This window comes from Corythoichthys intestinalis, chromosome 10 (assembly GCF_030265065.1).
Source record: "Corythoichthys intestinalis isolate RoL2023-P3 chromosome 10, ASM3026506v1, whole genome shotgun sequence".
Classification (NCBI taxonomy): Eukaryota; Metazoa; Chordata; class Actinopteri; order Syngnathiformes; family Syngnathidae; genus Corythoichthys; species Corythoichthys intestinalis.
The window spans coordinates 54,348,805-54,373,192 of NC_080404.1; the positions used below are offsets into that span (position 1 = coordinate 54,348,805).

Below are 24,388 nucleotides of genomic sequence, written 5' to 3' on the forward strand. Positions count from 1 at the left end.
TCTCTTATGCCCTATATTCTGCTTGTTTTCCTTAAACTATGGTTAGTAAGTGCTATTTATTTTATATTAAGTGTGTTAGAGTAATGCAAACAGTTAGACGGTGCCTACGAGAAAAGGTACTATCACCTTCATAAAGAAATGTTCCCATATCAATATCTGATCTTGTTTTTTTTTGTTTTTTGTTTTTAATCTCTGGAAAAGAAAGTGATTTAATTGCAGGTAAACAACAAAAAATAACATTGTTTTACTCATTAAACCAAGTATATCAACAAAAATGCATATTCTAACTGAAGAAAAAGTTAGGACAACCTACCAACTTATAGCAAGTGTTAACCCCATTGGCTGAAATAACTTCAGTTAGATGCTTTTCGTAGCCATCTACCAGTCTTTGACATCGGGCTGAAGAAAGTTTGCCCCACTCCTCAACGCAGAATACTTTCAGCTGTGAGTTGTTTGAGGGGGTTCTTTCATGCACAGCCTGTTTCAAGTCACTCCACAGCATCTCAATGAGATTAAGATCCGGGCTTTGACTCGACCACTCTCCATTTCTTCCTTTTTAGCCAGTCCATGGGGGATTTACTGGTATGTTTTGGGTCACTGTCATGTTGCAGGGTTTAGTTTCACAGATGTTCCTCAAGCACCCTCTGATACACGATAGGTTTTGTGTTGGTTTTCTCCTAGTGTGACTTGTCCCTGTGATTGCCCATTGATTTCACCTGTTGTGCCTCCTAGTGTATCCTCCAATCTGCATCCTCCTGTGCTCACCTGTTCCTCGTTGTGTCGTTACCCCTTGTCTGTGTGTGTGTGTATATAAGCTCCCAGTTTCTTTTCATTCCTTGTTGCGTCATTGTCCATGCCAATGTAGATGTCGAAGTCCTGTCCAAGCCCTCGTGTATTAGTCCCTCCGATAAAGTAAGTTTTGTTTGAACCTTGCCTTTTTGATCCCCAGTGCCCTGCGTGGGCAGGCAGGTTGTGTGGACCCAAATGCAGGGAATCAATAATGCAAGGCAGGTGACAGAGACCTCAAACAAGGTTTTAATTATAACTAACAAAAAGCACAAAGTACAACCAAAAGGACTGGGGATCAAAAAGGCAAGGTTCAAACAAAACTTACTTTATCTGAAGGACTAATACACGAGGGCTTGGACAGGACTTCGACATCTACATTGACATAGACAATGACGCACCAAGGAGTGAAAAGAAACTGGGAGCTTATATCCACACACACAGACAAGGGGTAACGACATAATGAGGAACAGGTGAGCACAGGAGGATGCAGTTTGGGGATACAGTAGGAGGTACAACAGGTGAAATCAATGGGCAATCACAGGGACAAGTCACACTAGGAGAAAACCAACACAAAACCTAACAGCTGGAGTCTATGATGGTGAGCTGGCCAGGTCTTGCTGAAGCAAAGCATCCCCAAACCACCTCCATGCTTCACAGTTGGTGTGAGGTTCTTTTCCTGGAATGCTGTATTGGGTTTACGCCAAACATCTCCTCTGTTCTGGTGTCCAAATAATTCAATTTTAGCCGTCTGTCCAAAGAACATTATTCCGGAAGTCCTGGTCTTTGTCTACACTCACTCTGGCAAACTTCAGTCTGGCCTTCATGTTCTTCTTGGAGAGCAAAGGTTTCTTCCCATGAAGGCAAAACTTGTGAAGTCTCTTTCTGATCGTAGAAGCATGCACTTTCACATCAACAGTAGCAAGAGCCTGCTGTAGGTCCCGTGATGACATTTTAGGGTTTTTAGAGACTTCTTTTAGCATCTTGCGGTCTGCTCTCGGGGTGAACTTGCTTGGACGGCCAGACCTGGGCATGTTGGCAGTTGTTTTGAATGTCCTCCACTTTTAAACTATTTTCCGGACAGTGGAATGGCTGATTTTATATTCTTTTGAGATCTTTTGAAATCCCTTACCAGACTCATAAGCATCTGCAATCTTCTTTCTGAAGGCCTCACCATGGTGTTTTCTCTCACTTCAACAGTCAGGGGCACGCCAAACTAAATTTGAGGTTTAAATAAGGCAAGCCTTCTACAAAACACTGGGTAATGATGTTCTAATCATGTGCACTTGATGTGAGACCTCTGCGTGTGATTTTAGCTATTTTAAGTGGGATTGAATGGGGGGGTGGGGGGTTGTCCTAATTTATTGCACAACAGAAATTGCATTTATTTAAACAGCTATAAAAAAATAAAAAAAACATCTTTTTTTCAATTTTAATTGTTTAGTTGTATTACTTGAATCTCTCAAGATTGTTAAAATTGATTTTAAATATCCATATGTCCAAATATAGTCCCTGACAAAAATATTGTCACTTATCCATTTTGTAGAAAGAATTGCTAATAACCTGACTTTAAATTATTCAATTGGTTTCAGAAATGACTCATATGAAAGCTAAGACCCTCCCAAATGATGTTGATTGTACAAAAATACATTTATTCCACTGAAAAAAGATTTATCATTTAGTGAAGACATAAAGGTCAAATTTTGGCAAGACAAAAGTTTTGCCGCCTACAGAAAGTAGTGTGAAAATTGAACAAAAAATGTACTTCAAATACAAAAATATGTTGTATAACATAAGCGAATTAAGTAGTGGTGCTGTGAGATCCAAATTTAATATTTTGTACGACTTCCATGGACTTCAGCAAGGATTCATACAATTTATTAATGACGTCATCAGGAACATTAAAGAAAGCAGTCGTGCATGCCTCCCAGAGTTCATCAACATTCTTGGGTTTCGTCTTCCATGCTTCCTCTTTCATCCTACCCCAGACATGCTCGATGATGTTCATGTCTGGTGACTGGGCTGGCCAGTCCTGGACGATCTTGATCTTCTTTGCCTTGAGGAACTTTGAGGTAGAGATTGAACTATGCGATGGAGCACCATCCTGCTGCAGAATTTGTCCCTTTTTATGGTTAGGAATGTAAGAGGCAGCTAAGATTTGCTGATATTTCAGACTATTTATGTTGCCTTCCACAACATATGTTGCTGTATGTTAGAAAACACATTTTTTCCCATGACTATATCGAAATGGTTCATCTATCACCGTGGACAATCAATAGTCAATTCATAGATGTAAATTCTCTGCGCGCTTTCTTCACTATATTTTTGTGTGCACGCAGGCGTCGACGGGAGAAGCTTCAAGCTCACTTGAAAGAAAGTCGAAGCGGGGAAAACTACGCGACAAATGTCACCAACGTCCTGTACGGCAAGAGAAACTGCAAAGCCGACATCAGAATGCAGCAGGTCGCCTCCTTCTCATCATCATTTTATTCATCTTCATATAAATGATGATCGGTTTTCATCCTCTGCTGTTTTTTTTCCTCTCAGCAGTATTGTAAACATCCTCCTGCGTGTGACTCAAGCTTCATGCCAATCAGAAGCAGCCTGAAGCTCACGTGTGTACACAAAAACAGAACATCGTCAAGTCTTTTCAACTTTTGCGTTGAGAGTTGTTGTCATTTTTTTGCCACCCAGCGTAGAGCAGAGGAGTCTCGCGGCCCGTTGGTCGAGCGGCCGCAAGACCCCGCCCATCTCGAGAGGATGCGCCAAGGCTTTCGGTCTGGCCTATCAGCACCTCCGAGAGGCGGAGCTTACTGAAAGGGAGGCGGAACCTCCACACGGGTAAGGACGGTATCAGTAACAGAAAGATGACGTCATTGTATCGGGTAGTTCAAGAAAATGATGTGCCAATACTGTGCAATGTGTACTCTTTAGGGCTGCAGCTATCGATTATTTGAGTTGTCGATTAATCTATGGCTGCAACGATGAATCGATTAACTCGAGTATTCGATTAGAAAAAAAGCTACGAATCAAATCTAAATTTGCTGCTTCGAGTATTCGTTTAAAGTGGCGCTATGATGGTTTGTTTTGAAAGTGTTTGCATTTAGTTTTATTGATTTGGGTGGATACACTGCCCTCTAGTGGCAACAGTGAGTATGACATAACTCATAACATAACATGGCTGAATCTAGCTGCTCCCTGTTAAGACCAACATAAGCTAAGTAATTGAGATTATAGATTAGCTGTTTTTTTGTGGAAACGTGCTTGAACGATTGGTTAAGTGTATTGTAAAACAGAACAACAAAAATTGCATTTTATAGCATTTAAGCTAAAGAATTGCACTTTTATTTAAAAATTAGGGCTGTCAAACGATTAAATTTTTAATCGAGTTAATCACAGCTTAAAAAATAATTAATCACAATTCAAACAATCTCTAAAATATGCCATATTATTCTTTAAATTATTGTTGGAATGGAAAGATAACACACAACACGGATATATACATACATAAGGTACATACTGTAAGTACTGTATTTGTTTATTATAACAATAAATCCACAAATGGCATTATTAACATTCTTTCTGTTAACGTGATCCACGGATAGAAAGACTTGTAGTTCTTAAAAGATAAATGTTCCAGTTACAAGTTATAGTAATTTTATATTAAAACCCCTCTTCCTGTTTTCGTTTTAATAAAATTTGTAAAAATTTCAATCAAAAGTAGAGTTAATATAATAATAAGAAGAATAGAAATAACAATAATAAGAATCAAAAGTCTGAGTAAGTTTTATGTGTATTTTGCATATCTGTTTTGATGGGAATGCCAGTTCACTTTGCATTGTTGTTTAACTGTGTGAGATACGCTCTCTCGCTCTGTTGTCATTGAGACTTTTGCCCAACTTTTGTCTTATCAGGTATTTACTGCACGCATTTTTCCCTGAAGCTCGTCTTGTGAACGACCGACAGTGCTGTCCTGCTCCTCACTTTTCAGATCTGGTTCAAATAGGAAGGGTAGAACCAACGACATGTTGGGAAAGCTAACGAGTGACACGCTGGAATTTCGGCAAGAGGCCCGGTGATGTCACGCACTGCGGCGTAACAAGAATGCCGACCTATCACTTAAAATAATTTTACAAACTTTATTAAAACAAAAACATTAAGAGGGGTTTTAATATCAAATTATTATAACTCATACTAACATTTATCTTTTAAGAATGACTTGTCTTAAAAAGTAGAGGATCCCTTTAACAACTTTAACGGTTGATTCAGAACATTAAATCACTTCCACACATAGCAAAGGTTACTATCTAGTTATTGCAATATCCGCAATACCCCAGTGTCTAGTTAAGTTTAGGGTAAAGAATTGGGCTAGGGCCAATTGTCCCAAAAACCCTTTAAACTTCGCATTGTGTGGTGTGTTTAGGATTATTGTCTGTTTGTGGATTGGACAGGAGGATTCGGGAGTAACTGTTGTAATGGTTAAAAAAAGAAAAGAAAATGATCACCAGTTACTTTGACAAGTAACTAATTACTTTTACATTCAGGTAACTGAGTTACTAACGCAATTACTTTATGGGAGAAGTAATTTGTAACTAATTAGTTACTTTTTTAAAGTAAGATTAACAACACTGGTTATGATTCACTTCCTATTCCGTTGGGACATTCTTGAGTCACTTCCTTTTCAGGATGTGAAATGCCCCAAAAATTCGTTCATTCGCTGCCACCCTCCCACTTCAAACGGATCGGACGTCTACTACATTGAAATTGACAGCCGTGAACAAGTTAACTTTGTGCTAGCGTGTACTTGTCTATCTTGTGTATTGTTTGCACACGTGTGTGTAATAAGTTTCCCGAGAGATAAAAGCGTCACAAGTGCGCCTCTCGTCGTCGACGTCTCCCCCGGTGCGTGAACTCGCAGCGATTTCCATCTGACGGCGCATCACGCGGGATTTGTCGGCGAGCGTTATCTCGAGAATTAGCATTCGCCAGTCAGCATCATCCTCCTTTATCGGCCGCGTCATCTCCGCGGGGATCCGCGCCGCCAGACCGGAAAAGCCGCCGAGGTTTTCCTTTCAGCGTCGACGAGCTTCCAGGATGCCGTTTGAGATTTGGCAGAGGATAAGCATCTTTCTGTGCCGTTGACGGCGCTAGACGTCCAATCGGTCGGGGAAGAAATGTGAGTAGGGCCCGGGTGGGATGAGCATAAACGGGGCCTCCCTAGCAGCTGGTTTAGAACTGGTGCGGACAGGGGGCCAACTTTATTGTTGATAAAAATACACCGCAAGTTTGATCTACAGGTAGTCCCTGGGTTACTAACGAATTTCTGCGTAAATCCAGGGTACCCGCGGGTTATTAAAAGTATAAAAAAAGCATTGAATTTAGTTTTCCATGATTAAAGGTATTAAAAGCATTAAATTAGCTGTCGTAAGTCTGGAATTTTTTCACAGTGGTTTTAATTTTCAAGAACATTTCAGTGCAACCTAAATTATATCCGTGATGAAGTTTGTTTTTTTTAATCCAAGATGACGCGTAGAATTTTTAAGATGCGCTGCACCTCGTGCGTGCGCGCCGTTAGCATCATTAGCATCAACAGCAGGCAATCGCACAGTACTGTGTGCTAACGCAAGGAACTGCTCAGATGCCTTAGTTGTTATGTTCGACGAAAGCCTCAACAAGACAACCAAGTCCAAACAGTTGGACCAGCATGTGAGGTATTGGATCGGCGACCAAGTCGCATCCAGATGCTATGGGTCATGCGAAGGCAGTGGACCTGCTTAACATTTCAAAGTAAGTTTCCAATTTCTCCAATTAAAATGTGTTAGATGCAATAATGTATTTCTGCACGGTTTGCCTTTCGAATGAATGTGAATTTCGCAGTTTTAACTCAAGAGTTAGCCATGTTCAATGGGGTATTGGCAGGTGCACTAGCCTTAGCATGGATAAACCCGAGTCGTAGATTCACCATCACTCTCAGATACACAACACGGTTGACACTGTCTATTATTGGACATGGTGATAGGCAAATTATAATGTAGGTGATAATAAAACACCTCCTGGTATATTTAAATGTTTTTCTTGATTAAATAAGAGTATGGATTTTCTCTAATTAAAAGAAATGTCTTCAATAGCTAACAAAGGATTAACATGTGTTTTTTATACTTCTTGTAATGTGATTAGAAAAAAACAATTACCAAGGGAAATGGTCATGTGTAGCTTTTTTATTTTGTGGTAATTAATGGTAAACTACTGCCATTTAGTGGCTGTTTTTTTTTTACTTTCACTGCCAATTGCAAGCACTTTACAGTTAAGGTGGCCAACTTAACAATCACCTACCTACCACCTTGACTAGGTCCTCTTAAAAGGGAAACCTGTTTTATTGTAAATGTCATTTCTGAAATTGCTTTACAATAATAGTGTAAAATCCATTTTATCCTGGGGGAAAAAATTCTGAAAGACCTTATATTTAAATGTATTTTAATTGTATCTTCAATATATGTGCATTCTTTTGTCAAACACACTTAGTAATTAAGGTTAAATTTGATGTTCAGTGCTTTATTTTTTTAATATAATTCAATATTATCTAAATAATGTGTGCGAGAAAAGTATTAATTTTCAGTTGAAATGGCATTAAAAAGGTCTTAAAAGTCTTGAATTTAGATTTATCAATCCTGGGGGGACCCTGAAATCGGAACTAACCCTTTAAATAAATCTTAAAATAACTATCCAAAAAGTATTGTGTTTTGTTTAATGATGGAGGATACACTGCCCCCTGGTGGCAGCGTTGGGTCTGGCTGGACTGTCGCCTTGTATGACTGAAGAGCATACTCAGACGTCTGACATAAATAAAGGATAGCTCACTCTGGTTTGGCCTACATAAAGCTGTAAGTTGTTTCAGCTAATAAATGTTTGTGTATGCATTTGTAATTAAGTTTACAGTCACAGTTTGTGGAGTTACATGTGAGCAATTTGCTAAGATAATTTTAATTACATTAGCATTTGTAGCATTTATGCTATTGGACTTTTGTTCGGGAAATTAGGCGAAACTCGCAACTCACCTATGTTCAAAATAGGGCTGTCAAACGATTAAAATTTTTTAAGCGAGTTAATTACAGCTTAAAAATCAATTAATTGTAATTAATCGCAATTCATACCATCTATAAACAGGCATGAAAATGGGTCAGGGGTTAAAAAGGTGAGAAAGGTGTGGAGGAAATTACTCACAACACTGCTTTTATATTACCGTTAAATACACAAGCTTGACGCGATCTTAACGGGAGCTATATGTACTACTGTATGACGGAAATTTTTAGTGGTTTTGTAACCGCGACGTTTTCATAGCATGGTAAACCGTGAAGGTAACAGGATAGTGCGCCTACACCGGCACATGCCTACACCCGACCCCCCCCACCCCCCTTAAAAGTTTTCTCCTCAGATCTACACGATTCACGTAGGTCATCCTTTTTTACTTCAAAACGGCGAATTTCATGCCTGTATAAAATATGCCATATTTTCTGTAAATTATTGTTGGAATGGAAAGATAAGACACAAGACGGATATTGCTCACACGTAACTCCACACACAAAGTGTACACTTAATAAAAAAATCCATGCACAAAAATATATTAGCTAAAACAACTTACAGCCTTATGTGGGCCAAACCAGAGCACAGCTATCATTTATCAGTGTCAGATGTCTGAGTCTGCTTCTCAGTCATACAAGGCAACAATCCAGCCGGACCCAACTTTGCCACCAGAAAGCAGTGTATCCTTTATCATTAAGAAAAATACTATAATTTTGGACTTTTTGTAGTTATTTTGAGATTTAAAGGGTAAATTCCGACTTGCGCGGAAATTCGGGTGATGTTGCCAGCGTAGGAACGGAACTCGTTCGTAACCCGGGGACTACCTGTAGTTTAACGTTTTCGGGAAACAAAGATTTTTTTTGCCTATGTTTTAGAGTGTCTTATGCTAAGATGCTTCTGCTGAGATTTTTTTCCTGGGAGCGCCAGGCGAAAGTGGGCCCGTGGGAGAGCCCCGTGCCTGGGCAAAGCTTTTCTGTCAAATTGTGAACATATGACAGAAACTGTGGCACATTCGTCTGGTTGTTGTCTCGTCAGACGAAAACTGGCAAGCCACGTTTTTATCTCGTCATCGTCATGAAAAAATTGTTCGTTGACGAAATATTTTTGTTATCGTCATTGTTGATGAAACCGACACTGGGTCAGATCTGGTCCTTGAGTTTGAAACAGCCGGTTTAACCCCCTTCTTTTTTTTTTTTTTAATTCTTGTACAGTTACGTCCATCAAGAAGCTCCTCGCCGGATGGAGCCCGGACGCCAAGTCCTGGCAAATATGCAATGCGGCGGCGGCGATTCACGCCGCCCGGCCTCCGTCCTCATCATCCCATCCGTGCGGGGTCGCCACGATTACGAGGTTTCCTGTATGCAAACCACATTGATGTCATCGAACGAAGTCTGCGAGCGCTCGGCGCCAGAGCGCCGGCACGAGGAGCTGGAAGCGAGGCGGCCACGCGTTTCGGCGAGGCGGCGGACGGAGGACGGTCGCGCCGCCCCCGTTGGCGGACCGGCGCGAGCAAGAGAAATTGTCTGCGTCCTCGACCTCAACGTGGGCGGAGCTACGCACACTCAGTTATTAAGAGAGCCGGACCAATAAACACACAGGAAAAAGCGCTCTCGTCCGAATGAAGAAAACACGGAATTCTGTACACACGCAAAATGGCCGCCGGGAAGGAAGGAAAAAATACACGACGAAAAACATACCAAATAACCCGTCGCGCCGTGCTGGTTTTCACTGTACAAAGAATATATGAATATATATATATATAAATATGATATATGGATATAAATATACGGAATTCAAAAAGTGACCAAGTCGAAGAACAATGACAGGAATGATGTACGTCTTTTTTTTTTTCTTCTCCGTTTTGTACGACGAACGAGACAAAAACGGACAAGGACACGCCAAGTGAAGTCACGGGGAGGGAAGGAAGCACATTTTCTGATTGTTCTTCATTTGATTTTTCATCCACGTGGGTTGACAAGCGGCACCACCTTGTGGCCTGGCTGTTTGAGTGTTGAAACAAGAAATAAATGTCTTTATGTTGTAGCTTCACTGTGTAAGTCTTAATATTTGACGTTGAGGGTAAGATGTTGTTTAATTATTGACCAACAATTTTTTTGTAACCTGTCCTGTTCAGCTGCTTGACACAAAGAATGGAAATCTGAGTGTCCGACTGGTCTGAGCAGTTTGTATTTGAGAAATATCGGATCGGACGCCGATATGGGCAAAAAATGCGCATCGGTATCGGATCAAAACACGGAAAAATTCCGATCCAGACTTCTGATCCAGTTTTTTTTAAAAGTCCAGTCCGCGTTTTCCAGCGCACCGTTTACATAATGCATTCCAGTTTTTGCTTTGGTTTCCCAAAATCCGGTCCGCATTTTACGGCACACCTTCAACACACTATATTTACATTACCGTCTCCCAATTTACCGAGAGACTTTATCGGTAAAAACGTCAGCTGTGTGGGATCATTTCACCTTAAAGGACGAAGAGGCAGAGTGCAACATATGCCACAATAAAGTCAAGCGTAGTGGTAAAGCTGTAAGAAGTTTTAACACAACCAACCTAATCAAGCGTTTAGCGAAATACCACCACAAACAATATAAGGAGTATGTTAAGAAAACCGAAGACAAAAAGAAAGGTCCTACGCAACTAACACTGGCAGAAACTTTTGCTATGCGTGACAAACTGACACCCGACAGTCCAAAAACCCAGGGAATAACAAGAGTCATTGCCGAAGAATTCATTCTGGATGACGAGCCATTTTCTCTCGTGAGTAAAGAAGCACCATCCAACACTTAGAACCACGATACAACATGCCCAGCCGTCATTACATCCTTGAGCGATTCGGCCGTGGAAGATTCGAGAACGATTCACAAACATCCAAATTCCGATTATTGAAATATGTCAAGTAAAGCGGAACTAATACACAGCGCGGTCTTCGGGACGCAATGAGAAACGGACCGCATTGGGTTAGGGTGACCAAACGTCCTCTTTTTCCCGGACAAGTCCTCTTATCACGTGCTCTCCGGAGAGTCCGGCTGGGTTTCATAAGTTCATGATTTTTTTTTTTAATGATTTTTCACGGGACCAATTTGAAGAGAAGTAGTAGTGTAGTAGTGCAACGTATGCATTCAAATATGAGAGCCCGGCTTAGGGCAGTTGGACCTCCGAATGGTAGTTCTACCACGCTGCCCGTCCCACTGCCCCTCGCAGAAGCTCCCTGGTGGAGTATGATGCTTGTGGTTACATTACGAGTTATATTTAGTGTGTTAAGAAGACAAATCTTATAGTGTGTGTCTCAAAACAAGCAAGAGAGGAGACTAGAGAGGACACTAGTGGGTGAGTGAGGGGGGGTGCAGCACGTCACATGAGTGACACAACTAGACACTGCTACGATGCAGGCTAACTACACATAAAATGACACACATTGTGAACATGTGACAGAAACTATGGCACATTTTCGTCAGGTTCTGGTCTCGTCAGACGAAACTGGCATTCATGTCGTTACCTTTTAGTTTCCCAAGGCATGTTTTTAGCTTGTTATCGTCTCGTCATCGTCATTAATAATTGTTCGTTGACGAAATATTTGCGTTATATGTCCCAAAACCAACAGGAAGTGATCCAAAATAAACAGGACATAACCTGGAAATGCCCCAAAATCAACAGTAAATCATTCATAATATTGACCCCAGATTGCCAAGATAACGCTTTAGCTTCTATTGGCAACAACAGATGTTCAATTCACCTATATTGCAAGCGCTAGCTGTGAACGCTCATATTTCGGTGCCATTCACAGAAATAGACGTCCAATCCGTTATGGGGCAAATGAACCAATGGCAACCAGTGAGTTCTGTACTTCCTTTGAATGGTATACTTTGTGGCGCGTACGCAAAGCGAGCATCACAAGTGAAAATTTGCGTTGCCGCCGGATTGATGGCGTCGCTGTCTTTTGCTAATGAAAGGCTATTTATAGGCCGCTGACATTTAATGACATTCAACGGCGCCGCCGCGCTCCAATTACAGAACTCGGGCTGTGTGAAGTTTGCCAAGCAGAGGGAAGGAGAAAAAAGCCAGCGCGCCACTTCATCATCGACAAAAAGGCACATTTGCTGTCTGCCGCGTGACGTAATGTTTACATTCACACAAAATATGAAGGGAACACCTCCGGGTTTCCAATACGTCCTACAAATAAACCCTATCCCTAAAACTATGGGAACACAAGCGCTTGTCATTACTCTACTGGGAAGAAAAAAATGGCAGTATTATTAGCGAACTTGCACAACTTTTAAAAATAGATAAAGGATTATCAAGTAAGTAAAGTTATCTTTTTATGTTTGAATGCTTTATTTAAAAAGGTGTGTGGACAAAAATGCATTTGTGACCATATACCGTTAAGATATATTTGAGACAATCACGTTTTTAAAAAGCATTAGCAAGGATAGTTTGTGTCAAAATTGTAATAATTGATTTATGACATCTGTTAAGATCAATATTTTACTCTGTCAACCCTGAACAAAAACCTCTCCCAAGACTAGCATTGAAAAACATTCTCTTGTGATGACATTACAAAAAAAGTTAAAAATTAAGTCATTCAAAGACAAATATGTTGATTGATTTATGACCCTTGATTGATTGATTCAGGATAACCTACACAGTAAAACTGTTATTTTATATACAAATGACATAAAAAAGCATATTTCTCAGTGCTAGCATTATGGAAAAGGCTAGTTTAAAAGTTCTCATCTGTCAAAGATAAACATGTTTGCAGATTTATGACACCACGATTGATTTCGGACAACCCACCCACTAAAACTGTTAAATACTGGAATGGGAAGATAAAGCCTATCATCCATCCATCCATCCATCAATCCATCCAAATTCGCCCCGACAGGATGTAAAAAAAAAATGGGCATGTCAAGGCTAGTTATCTATCTAGCTATCTTTATCTATCTAGCTAGCTATTTACTTAACTTTCTAGCTAGTTTTCATCTATAGCTAATTTGCTGGACATCTCGCTGAAAAGGACAGTATTTGTAGTGCTTCTATGTAAAAGACAATCCGAAAATTAGCTTCTGTCAAAGATGAACATGTTCATTGACAAATGACCCCTTGATCTTTTTCAGACAAATCATCCATTAAAACTTGAATATTGGAATGGGACAATAAAGGTTATCCATCTATCTATCTATCTATCTATCTATCTATCTATCTATCTATCTATCTATCTATCTATCTATCTATCTATCTATCTATCTAAAGATAGAAATAGATAACAGGCTAGCGAGCTAGTTATTTACATCCACTGTATCTTTATCCATCTATCTATCTAAGATAGAAATAGATAATAAGCTAGCTAGTTATCTATACTATAACTTTATCTATCTATCTATCTATCTATCTACTGAAAAAGGACACAGTATTTTGTAGTGCTGTTATGTGTAAGACGATCTTAAATATTAGCTTCTGCCAAACATGAAAATGTTGACGATTTATGATCTATATCTTAATTTATCTAGCTATCTAGCTGTCTAACTTGCTAGCTATTTTACATCTTTAGCTAGTTATCTATCTATAAATCTATTTTTAAAGCTAACTAGCCAGCCTGTTAGTTATCTAAAGGCTATAGCTATCTCTATCTATCTATCGCTGGCTGGCTAGTTAGCTTGAAAAATAGATTTAGATAACTAGCTAAAGATGTAAATTAGCTAGCAAGTTGGATGGATGGATGGATGGATGGATGGATGGATGGATGGATGGATGGATGGATGGATGGATGGATGGATGGATGGATGGATGGATGGATGGATGGATGGATGGATGGATGGATGGATGGATGGATGGATGGATGGATGGATGGATAGTTATGATCGATCTAGCATGGGGGTAATGTCAGGGGTGAAAGTGAGCGGGAACGGTCAGGAACGCAGTTTCGGTATAAGATTCAGGGCTGGAACGCAGTTCCGGAATAAGATTCAGGGCAGGAACGCTGTTCCGGTATAGGGTGCTTTGAGTCTGAAAATATGACGGCAACTGTCAAAACGTTATGTAAAAAAAGAAAAATACAAAGCTGCCACACATGCATTTCATCTCCAAGAAGAAAACAATCTACCAACATCAAATTTACATACACAAGTACTAACAACAAGCATAATAAAGTTCTGTGTCGGGTAATCCGGTTCCACCAATATTTATTATTTATTTTATTCCACGGACGGCATGGAGGTTTCCCCAGCTGCTGACGAATCCACGCAGCAAAGCAAAACGCCTGGACTCATTTATCCTTTTAATTGGCTAAAATACTGACATGTGATCACCAGTGATAGTTAGCTCTGATTGGTTTAGATGTGTATTTTTTCTGAAACAGCAAAAAAACAAAAAAAACAAAAACAAAATAGGGCAATGCAACAGAAAATGGATCAAATCTTTAAGAGCAAGGAAAGATCTAAGGTGGCTTATTTATCATATTTTGTTTTATTTGCTCTGATGGGGAGGTTCAGAACATTTTAGCTGTCAATGTGCACTTTGGACTTATATTTGTTAATTTGTGTTAGGCTACCTATTCATTTCCTTATGATTTCAAAAAGTAAATGTTTGTGCGATCTTCAAAATATATTCCATTTCACTCTGCATAATAATAAATACATTTTATAATTTTATAATAATATTTTTTTTCTGAATGTATGTTACTTATATCTTTATTATTAAAAAACACAACAATAAGTAAATGTTCACATTATCTTCAATATCAATGTACATCTTATGTTTTTAAGTAGTTAAAATTGAGATTTGGCATGTAGTATCTGAGGAAATGAGGGAAAATAGAAATTAGGAGATGGAGGTTGGAGTTATAGCTGTTTTTGTTAACTTTTATTTTGCAAATCGTTGAAAAAAAATACAATTTTGAATGAAAATCAGTGTTTGTATGTATTATAGAAATAACTGAGCAAAACAGTTTTCTTTGCATTTCAGTAGTTTTTATTTATTTATTTATTAAATCTGTCTGCGGGCCAGACGTTATTGATTTCACGACAGGGGCTGGGGGCCGGATGAAATTTGACCACGGGCCGCATTTGGCCCCCGGGCCGGACTTCGGACATGCCTAATCTTAAATATTGTCTGTCAACGATGAACATGTTTATTGGCGATTTATGACCCTTTGATCAATTTCAGACAAATCACCCACTAAAACTGTTAAAATATTGTACAATTTACATAGATACACATTTTTGAAGATATTTAATGTAAAAAAAAAAAAAAAAGTTTCTTGGCTTGCGTCTGTCAAATATAAACATGTTGATTATTTATTATTTCGTGATTTAGGACAATGCACCCGCTAAAACTGTTAAATATTGGAAAAAGACAATAGGGCCAATACAGGCTATCTAGATATCTAGCATGCTAGCTACTGATATAGGACACGGTATTCGTAGTGCTGTTATGTAAAAGACATTCTTAAATATTGGCCTCTGTCAAAGATGAACATGTTGATGGATGATTTATGACCTCTTGATCGATATCGCGCAATTCTAAAAAAAATAGAGAGTGCGCATCTTTAACCAGCATCAAGTCCATTCATTTTCTACCTCATTGGTTTAGTGTCAGAGCTCTTTTAAGTCAGGACATGCGAACTAACAACAAACCGGTCCCTGTCAAGTCACATTTTGACAATCAATGAACTGTTGCCAGTCAATGCCAGTCCACTTACAGACCATGGCTTCACTGCCTGCAAGCTACACACGAGAAAGAAATCAACTCTTGCCACTCTTATCGCTGAAATGATTTTTTCCAGCAGCTAAACAAAAACACTTGAATTATTTTTTTTAAATTGAATATGTTCTCACAGCAAGGCATTGTGTTAGCTAGGGCAAACTACTGCAACATTTTTGTGTGTGTGTGCTAAAGATTTGAGTAACATGGAAGTGTTTTTGCAGCAACCAATTGATGGCGCCACGATCTTCAATCTATTTCGAGTTTAAATGGATTGGACATCCAGCACCATCAATGGCAGCCAGTGAGTTAATGCGATGGCTTTCTAGGTTTGAAGGGAACATTACACTGACATCGCTGGAAGCGGCCCCCCGCTCATGCGACATATGTGCCGAGTGGCCCGCGACAAGATGCAACGCGAAAGCCGAAAAGGTCCACCTGAGCTCGCATCCTCGCCAAATGTTGGTCAGGTATCTTCTGCCCGGAGGACTTCCGGATCCCAAGCTTCACCACGCAAAATAATGCTTTTCCAAACCACGCTACTTTCAGTATACCACAAGTTGGTGCACATGCTCAAGAAAATTGGATTTTAAAAATCATGGTATCGTGCAACACTAGGCACAAGGATTTTAAATTTTTTTTAAAAAAACGCAAGTGTCCACAAGAGTGCGCCATTTCCCAACAAATAACACCCCCCTTTGCTTGTTTGTGCCTTGGCTGTCAAGTGTTCTGTGCTGATGTTATAGTCATTCATGCCGGTTGGTAGGGGGGGGTTCTTACGAAGGGTTAGTGTGGGGTCAAGTCGACTGATCTCATTTGACATCTCTGCAAGAGTCTGCAGAGGATTTTTTGTTTGTTTTTCACGTTTTTATTGTTTCACTTTTCATCTGTCAGCTGACATTTTCTTCTGGCATTTGGCAGCCAATGAGTTCATAATAGAACATTTTGGCCAAGATTTCTTTTCCCAAAAAGGATCAAACTAACATTTTATTAAACTGGTAATTCAACTTATTTCTTCATGGCTGTGGAAGGTTACTGAAGGTTGTATATATATACATGTTGTGTATATATACATGTATATGTACAGTATATATACATACACACACATCCAATGCTGGCCAAAAGTATTGGCACCCCTGCAATTTTGTCAGATAAAGCTCAGTTTTTCTCAGAAAATGATTGCATTTACAAATGCTTTGGTAGTAATATCTTCATTTATTTTGCTTGCAATGAAAAAACGCAAAAGAGAATGGGAAAAAAATGAAATCATTTTACACAAAACTCCAAAATTGGGCCGGACAAAAGTATTGGCACCCTTTGAAAAACAATGTGATGTTTCTCTAATTTCTGTGATTAACAGCACCTGGTACTTACCTGTGGCACATAACAGGGAGTGGCAACAACTAAATTACACTTGCAGCTAGTTAAAATGGATTAATGTTGACTCAACCTTTGTCCTGTGTCCTTGTATGTACCAAATTGAGGATGGAGAAAAGAAAGAAGACCAAAGAACTGTCTGAGGACTTGAGAAGCAAAATTGTGAAGAAGCATTGGCAATCTCAAAGCTACAAGTCCATCTCCAAAGACCTGAATGTTCCTGTGTCTACCGTGCGCAGTGTCATCGATAAGTGTAAATCCCATGGCACTGTGGCTAACCTACCTATATGAGGACGGAAAGAAACATTGACGAGAGATTTCAATGAAAGTTGTGTGGATGGTGGATATAGAACCTCGACTAACGTCCAAACAAGTTCAAGCTGTCCTGTAGTCCGAGGGTACACCAGTGTCAACCTGTACTATCTGTCGGCGTCTGGGTGAAAAGGGACTCTATGGTAGGATACCCAGGAAGACCCCACTTCTGACCCAGAGACATAAAAAAGCCAGGAGTTTGCCAAAACTTACCTCAGACAGCCAAAAACGTTTAGGAAGAATGTTCTCTGGTTAGACTAAACAAAAGTAGAGCTTTTTGGGAAAAGGCATCGACATAGAGCTTAGAGAAAAAAAAACCGAGACCTTCAAAGAAAAGAACACGGTCCCCAAAGTCAAACATGGCGGAGGTTCCCTAATGTTTTGGGGTTGCTTCGCTACCTCTGGCACTGGACTGCTTGACCGTGTGCATGGCATTATGAAGTTTGAAGATTACCAACAAATTTTGCAGAATAATTTAGGGCCCTTGTCGCTGCGACAGTGCAGTAAAGCTGCATGTGCTAAATCTGTTGGCCCTCCGGGGGCCCCTGCTGGCTGGGGGGCCCTAGGCAATTGCCTGGTTTGCCTAATGGGATGCGACGCCTCTGCCCAAACCACCAGGGAACCTCCGCCATGTTTGACTGTGGGGACCGTGTTCTTTTCTTTGAAGGCCTCGGGGTTTTCCCTCTAAACTCTATGTCAATGCCTTTTCCCAAAACGCTCTACTTTTGTTTAATCTAACCAGAGAACATTCTTCCAAAACGTTTTATGGTTGTTTGAGGTAAGTTTTGGCAAACTCCTGGCTTTTTTATGTTTCCGGGTCAGAAGTGGGGTCTTCCTGGGTATCCTACCATAGAGTCCCTTTTCACCCAGACGCCGACAGATAGTACAGGTTGACACTGGTGTACCCTCGGACTACAGGACAGCTTGAACTTGTTTGGACGTTAGTCGAGGTTCTATATCCACCATCCACACAACTTTCATTGAAATCTCTCGTCAATGTTTCTTTCCGTCCTCATATAGGTAGGTTAGCCACAGTGCCATGGGATTTACACTTATCGATGACACTGCGCACGGTAGACACAGGAACATTCAGGTCTTTGGAGATGGACTTGTAGTCTTGAGATTGCCCATGCTTCCTCAAAATTTTCTTCTCAAGTCCTCAGACAGGTCTTTGGTCTTCTTTCTTTTTTCCATGCTCAATGTGGTACACAAAAGGACACAGGACAGGTTGAGTCAACTTTAATCCATTTTAACTGGCTGCAAGTGTGATTTAGTTCTTGCCACCACCTCTTATGTGCCACAGGTAAGTAACAGGTGATTTTTTCAAAGGGTGCCAATACTTTTTGTTTGGCCAATTTTTGGAGCTTTGTGTAAAATGATGTTTTTTTGTTTTTTTTTTCCCCCATTGTCTTTTGTTTTTTCATTGCAAGCAAAATAAATAAAGATATTACGAACAAAGCATTTGCAATCATTTTTTGGGCAAAACTGAGCATTATCTGACAGAATTGCAGGGGTGCCAATACTTTTGGCCAGCACTGTATGTACTATATATAGCGTTAATACAATCAGCAGGGCGACCGCTTCTATCGCTTAAACCAGAGGTCACGGAACCGCGGACCTCGGTCCGGTTCCGGACCCCCAAGCCATCTGGACCAGATCTCAAGCTGTCCGGACTAATACACGTTGCAACAACAAAAATCTTTTTTTCTGCGGGTTTGCAGAGTGGAGGCGGGCAACAAACAAAAACCTTAGCGGTGACGCGCGTGAGCCAGCCAATGGGAGTGAAGCATTTGAAAGTTATTTTTAGAACAGCATGTCTCACACTCGCTTCCAGACTCCGCGGAGTGACAGCCAAAAACTGAGCCGAATGAAGTTGGAGGAAGAGGCGAAAAGGTACGGCAAATGGCGTGCTCAAAACTACGCAAGATTGATGCTGAAAACATAGTGTTTAAGGAGGAGTGGACCAACACATTTTTGTTCATTTTACCTGGCGGCAGCACAAGACCGCTATGCCTCATCTGAGACTCATTCAGAGACGGTAGCGCTTGTAAAAAGCGTCAATTTGAAAAGGCACTATGAGACTAAGCCCGTTTTTTTTGCAGTTTCCCTATGAACTCTGACATCCGTTCTCAAAAAATAGCGGAATTAAGGGCTCAATATGATCGCACCTCAAGGCTCATGGTTCATTTATTCACTGCACAGCAACTCGCAAATGAATTCTCCCTCAGAATAGCGTGGCTATTGGGTCAAAACAAAAAGTCTTTCAGTGACGCACCGATTGTCAAAGATTGTATGAGTGTAGTTGCTGAAACTTTGTTGATGTAAAGCAAAAAGAAGAGGTCAGTCAAAAAATAAAGCAAATTCCCCTGTCAGCATCCACAATTAAAAAAAAAAAAAAAAAGTCTTGAACTTGTCTTATGTTGCTATTTAATGATTCAATTAAATCACTTTAGTTTTATGCACCTTTTATATTTTATTTACATTTTTGAATGTTGTAATTATCAGCATGGCCACGTAGAAATAAGTTTGTATTTTTGGGAAAAAAAGAAGCATTAAAAATATTTCCGGACCCAGATTAATTTCGGACGCAGAGTATTTTTAATTCATGACCCCTGGCTTAAACCTTCACTTTGATTGACACAGACAAATGGAAGATGCCTATACATATAGTTTATGTTAGTACACATAAATAAGATTTCTGGCAAGTATGTGTGTGCGCGCCTGCGATTAATATGGTGATTCTAACACTGATGCAGGCCATTGCATGATGTCATGTAGATGATGTCGCCGTTGTTGGCAGGCATTTGACACTTCATCCGATTATTTCCTCTCACATGCTGTCCAATTAGGATTATCTACACGGGAAGATCCATTTAACACCCGTCCACGGCAGGAGTAAATCCATTCATAATAACAAACACTCTGGATGCTGTATCAGTGAGGCCGATACCACCAGGCTCTTGACCCACTTCTTTCAAAATATTCACCTTTTGGTTGCCACTGACGGCCATACAGTCCCTGACAAAAGTCTAGTCGCTTATACATTTTGTAGAAACACTTGCTTATAACCTGACTTTTAATTCTTCCATTGGTTTCAGAAATGGCTCATATGAAAGCTAAGACCCTCCCAAATGATGTTGAATGTACAAAAATATGTTTCACGGAAAGGTCAAATTTTGGCAAGACAAAAGTTTTGTCGCCTACAGAAAGTAGTGTGAAAATTGAACAAAAAATGTACTTCAAATACTGTATGTTACATAACATAGGCAGATTAAGTAGTGGTGCTGTGACATCCAAATTTAATATTTTGCACGACTTCCATGGGCTTTGGCAAGGATTCATACAAATTATTGATGAAGTCATCAGGGACATCAAAGAAAGCAGTCTTGCATGCCTCCCAGAGTTCATCAACATTCTTTGGTTTCGTCTTCCATGCTTCCTCTTTCATCCTGTTTATGTCTGGTGACTGGACTGGCCAGTCCTGGAGGATCTTGATCTTCTTTGCCTTGACGAATTGTGAGGTAGAGATTGAAGTATGCGATGGAGCACCATACTGCTGCAGAATTATTCCCTTTTTATGGTTAGGAATGTATGAGGCAGCTAAGATATGTTGATATTTCAGACTATTTATGTTGCCTTCCACCCTGCAGATCTCTCGCACACTCCCATACTGGATGTAAACCCAGACCATGATTTTACCACAACCAAACTTCACTGTTTTGTGGCAAAAGGTGAATTTTTCAGATGAATCTTCCAATGAATTACACCACAGTCGCCGCAAATATTGCAGGAGACCTATTGGAGCCCGCGTGGATCAGAGATGCACTCAGAAAACAGTGAAGTTTGGTGGTGGCAAAATCACGGTCTGGGGTTAGATCCAGTATGGGAGTGTGCGAGAGATCTGCAGGGTGGAAGGCAACATAAATGGTCTGAAATATCAACCAATCTTTGCTGCCTCTTACATTTCGAACCATAAAAAGGGACAACTTTTCTGAGCGAATCTCGCATCGATGCATGCTCCAGTAGGTCTCCTGCAATATTTGCAGCAACTGTGGTGTAATTCAATGGAAGATTCATCTGAAAAATCCACCCTTTGCCACAAAATAGTGAAGTTTGGCGGTGACGAAATCATGGTCTTGGGTTACAGACCATTTTGGAAGCCAACATAAATAGTCTGAAATATCAACAAATCTTAAGCTGCCTCTTACATTCCTATCCATAAAAAGGGACAAATTCTGCAGCAGGATGGTGCTCCATCGCATACGTCATATTCCTCAAGGCAAAGAAGATCGAGATCCTTCAGGACTGGCCAGCCCGGTCACCAGACTCGAACATCATTGAGCATGTCTGCGGTAGGATGAAAGCGGAAGCATGGAAAACGAAACCCAAGAATGTTAATGAACTCTGGGAAGCATGCAAGACTGCTTTCTTTGATGTTCCTGATGACTTCATCAATAAATTGCATGAATCCTTGCCAAAGCCCACGGCAGTCGTACAAAATATTAAATTTGGATCTCACAGCACCACTACTTAATTGGCTTATGTAAGATATTTTTGGATTTGAAGTACATTTTTTGCTCAATTTTCACACTGCTTTCTGTAGGCGACAAAACTTTTGTCTTGCCAAAATTTGACCTTTATGTCTTCATTAAATGATAAATCTTTTTTCAGTGAAACAAATATATTTTTGTACATTCAACGTCATGTGGGAGGGTCTTAACTTTCATATGAGCCATTTCTGAAACCAATTGAATAATTAAAAGTCAGCTTATTAGTAGGGCATTCAAACTATTAAAATGTTTGATCGAGTTAATCACAGCTTAAAAATTAATTGTAATTAATCGCAATTCAAACCATCGATAAAATATGCCATATTTTTCTGTAAATTATTGTTGGAATGGAAAGATAAGACACAAGGTGGTTATATAAATTCAACATACTGTACATAAGTACTGTATTTGTTTATTATAACAATAAATCAACAAGATGGCATTAACATTATTAACATTCTGTTAAAGTGATCCATGGATAGAAAGACTTATTTCTTAAAAGATAAATGTTAGTACAAGTTATAGAAATTTTATATTAAAACCCTTCTTCATGTTTTCGTTTCAATAAAATTTGTAAAATTTTCAATCAAAAAATAAACTAGTAACTCGCCATTGTTGATGTCAATAATTACAACATGTTCACTCATGGTACAAACCCATAAAATCAGTCGGACCCAAGCGCCAGCAGAGGGAGCCAAACACCAAAAAACAACTAACAAGCGGACATTACACTATAGTGTCATTTTAGTCTGTTTGAGTGGGGCATGTGCGTTAATTGCGTCAAATATTTGAACGTGATTAATTTTAAAAATTAATTACCGCCCGTTAACGCGATAATTTTGACATCCCTATAATAAATAACAATCAAAACTCATGTTCTGTGCTAATTATTTCTTCAGTTACTGTTCCATGTTACATTAATTGTTAAAAATTGTAAAAGTTATAGAAATTTCATATTAAAATGTCTCTTAATGTTCTCATTTTAAAACTTTTTGTAACATTTTCAATCAAAAAATAAACTAGTAGCTCGCCCTTGTTCTCAATAATTACTCAATGCTCATTGTGCTGAAACCCATAAAATCAGTCGCACCAAAGCGCCAGCAGAGGGAGACAAAAAAACAAGTAACAAGTGGACATGACACTGTGCTGTCATTTTAATCTGTTTGAGCGGGGCATGTGCGTTAATTGCGTCAAATATTTTAACGTGATTAATTTAAAAAATTAATTACCGCCCGTTAACGCGATAATTTTGACAGCCCTAGTTATTAGCAATTGTTCCTACAAAATGGATAAGCGACAAGACTTTTGTCAGGGACTGTAGATGTCCAATCGGTTTGAAGTGGGAGGGATGGTTCAAACCGATTGGGCTATCGATAAACTCATTGAAATTATTGTTGTCGTGAGCTCCCCAGGGGTTCCCACCCCTATTAGCTTGTTAGCCTAGCTTGTCAACAACTACCTCCTAACTTTTATCATTAAAAAAAAAAAAAAAAAAACTGTCACAGCGCACGATATTAACCAGTCCCTTTTTATTATTGCCTCTGTGCGGCGGGGAAAAAAAGCCCTCTGTGGCATTTGTCGGAAGCTCCTTGACTTTTCTTTTCTCGCCAACAAGCTTTTTTTCCCGGAGTGCTGAGCTTCTCCTAAAGTGGACTCTGTGTTTTCTTGTCATTGTGTTGACAACGCGGCTCGCATTGTGTCGACACTCCGGAGCAACATGTCACACGACGTGATAAGATTTGCGCTGACATTTTCGACATTTTGACTTCATGTGGGTTTTTTTTAAGAGACGGGGAAAACAAACGCTACACAAACATGTCACCCAATGTGATACTATTTTTGGAAGACATTTTGGATGCATTTGATGGCAGTCTGTTAAAAACATGATATTCTTGTGTAATTGAATCAGGTTCGAATTAGAGCAGAATTACTGTATATTGAAATTAGGGGTGGGAACCTCAAGCGGGTTCTTAAAAAGTCTTAAAATGTCCTAAATTTAAAATCCGCATAATGAAGGTTTTAAATTGTCTTAATGGAAAATTAGGTATTAAATTTCCAGACGATGCGTTCAATGCCAGGGAAATCACTGCTGTAAAACTTCTACTGGTGTGTATTTGTTTTTTTAATGCCTGTGTGCTAAATATGAGATTTTGGGAATAATATATTTTATAAACATATACGGAAATGGGGGGGCTGGCCCCTCCCGGTGGCCGAAAATGGCATTGCATAAAATAGACTTTCCAATATATGAATTTAAAGTGCATGTGACACGAAAAAGCGTGTTTATTTCATAATACACACAGTATTTTATGCTCCTGAATGATATGGACCGCTTGGATGTGTGCGGAAGCGATCGCTATATTTATTTAGTTTTTTTAATCCCGCGCCATGAAAATGAGTGACTTCCGGCTTCGGTCTTGCATTAAGGAGGAGGGCGCTGTGACGTGTACGGTAGAAGACGTCCTCTTCACTATACAGCGTACTGTTGTGTATGAGGACGAAGGATTCACCTGATTTTGCGGATTAATACGTTTATTTTTCGCATCACGCCAGCCAAACGGCTGCAGAAAAAT

The 24,388-nt window shown here is 39.7% G+C and overlaps 1 protein-coding gene across 2 annotated transcripts in view; it reads left to right on the plus strand.

Annotated features, from left to right (window-relative positions):
* Positions 1-10,803, plus strand: part of LOC130923344 (pro-neuregulin-3, membrane-bound isoform) — a 527,775-nt gene extending 516,972 nt beyond the window's left edge. The window contains exons 7-10 of one of the 2 annotated variants that reach the window (XM_057848992.1): positions 3,126-3,249; positions 3,334-3,401; positions 3,481-3,627; positions 9,078-10,803. In XM_057848992.1, the coding sequence (XP_057704975.1) occupies positions 3,126-3,249; positions 3,334-3,401; positions 3,481-3,627; positions 9,078-9,456 (718 nt within the window). In that variant the 3' untranslated portion in view covers positions 9,457-10,803. The remainder of the gene's footprint in view (positions 1-3,125; positions 3,250-3,333; positions 3,402-3,480; positions 3,628-9,077) is intronic. The other variant, XM_057848993.1, reaches the window with a different exon arrangement.
* The last annotated feature ends 13,585 nt before the right edge of the window (positions 10,804-24,388 follow it).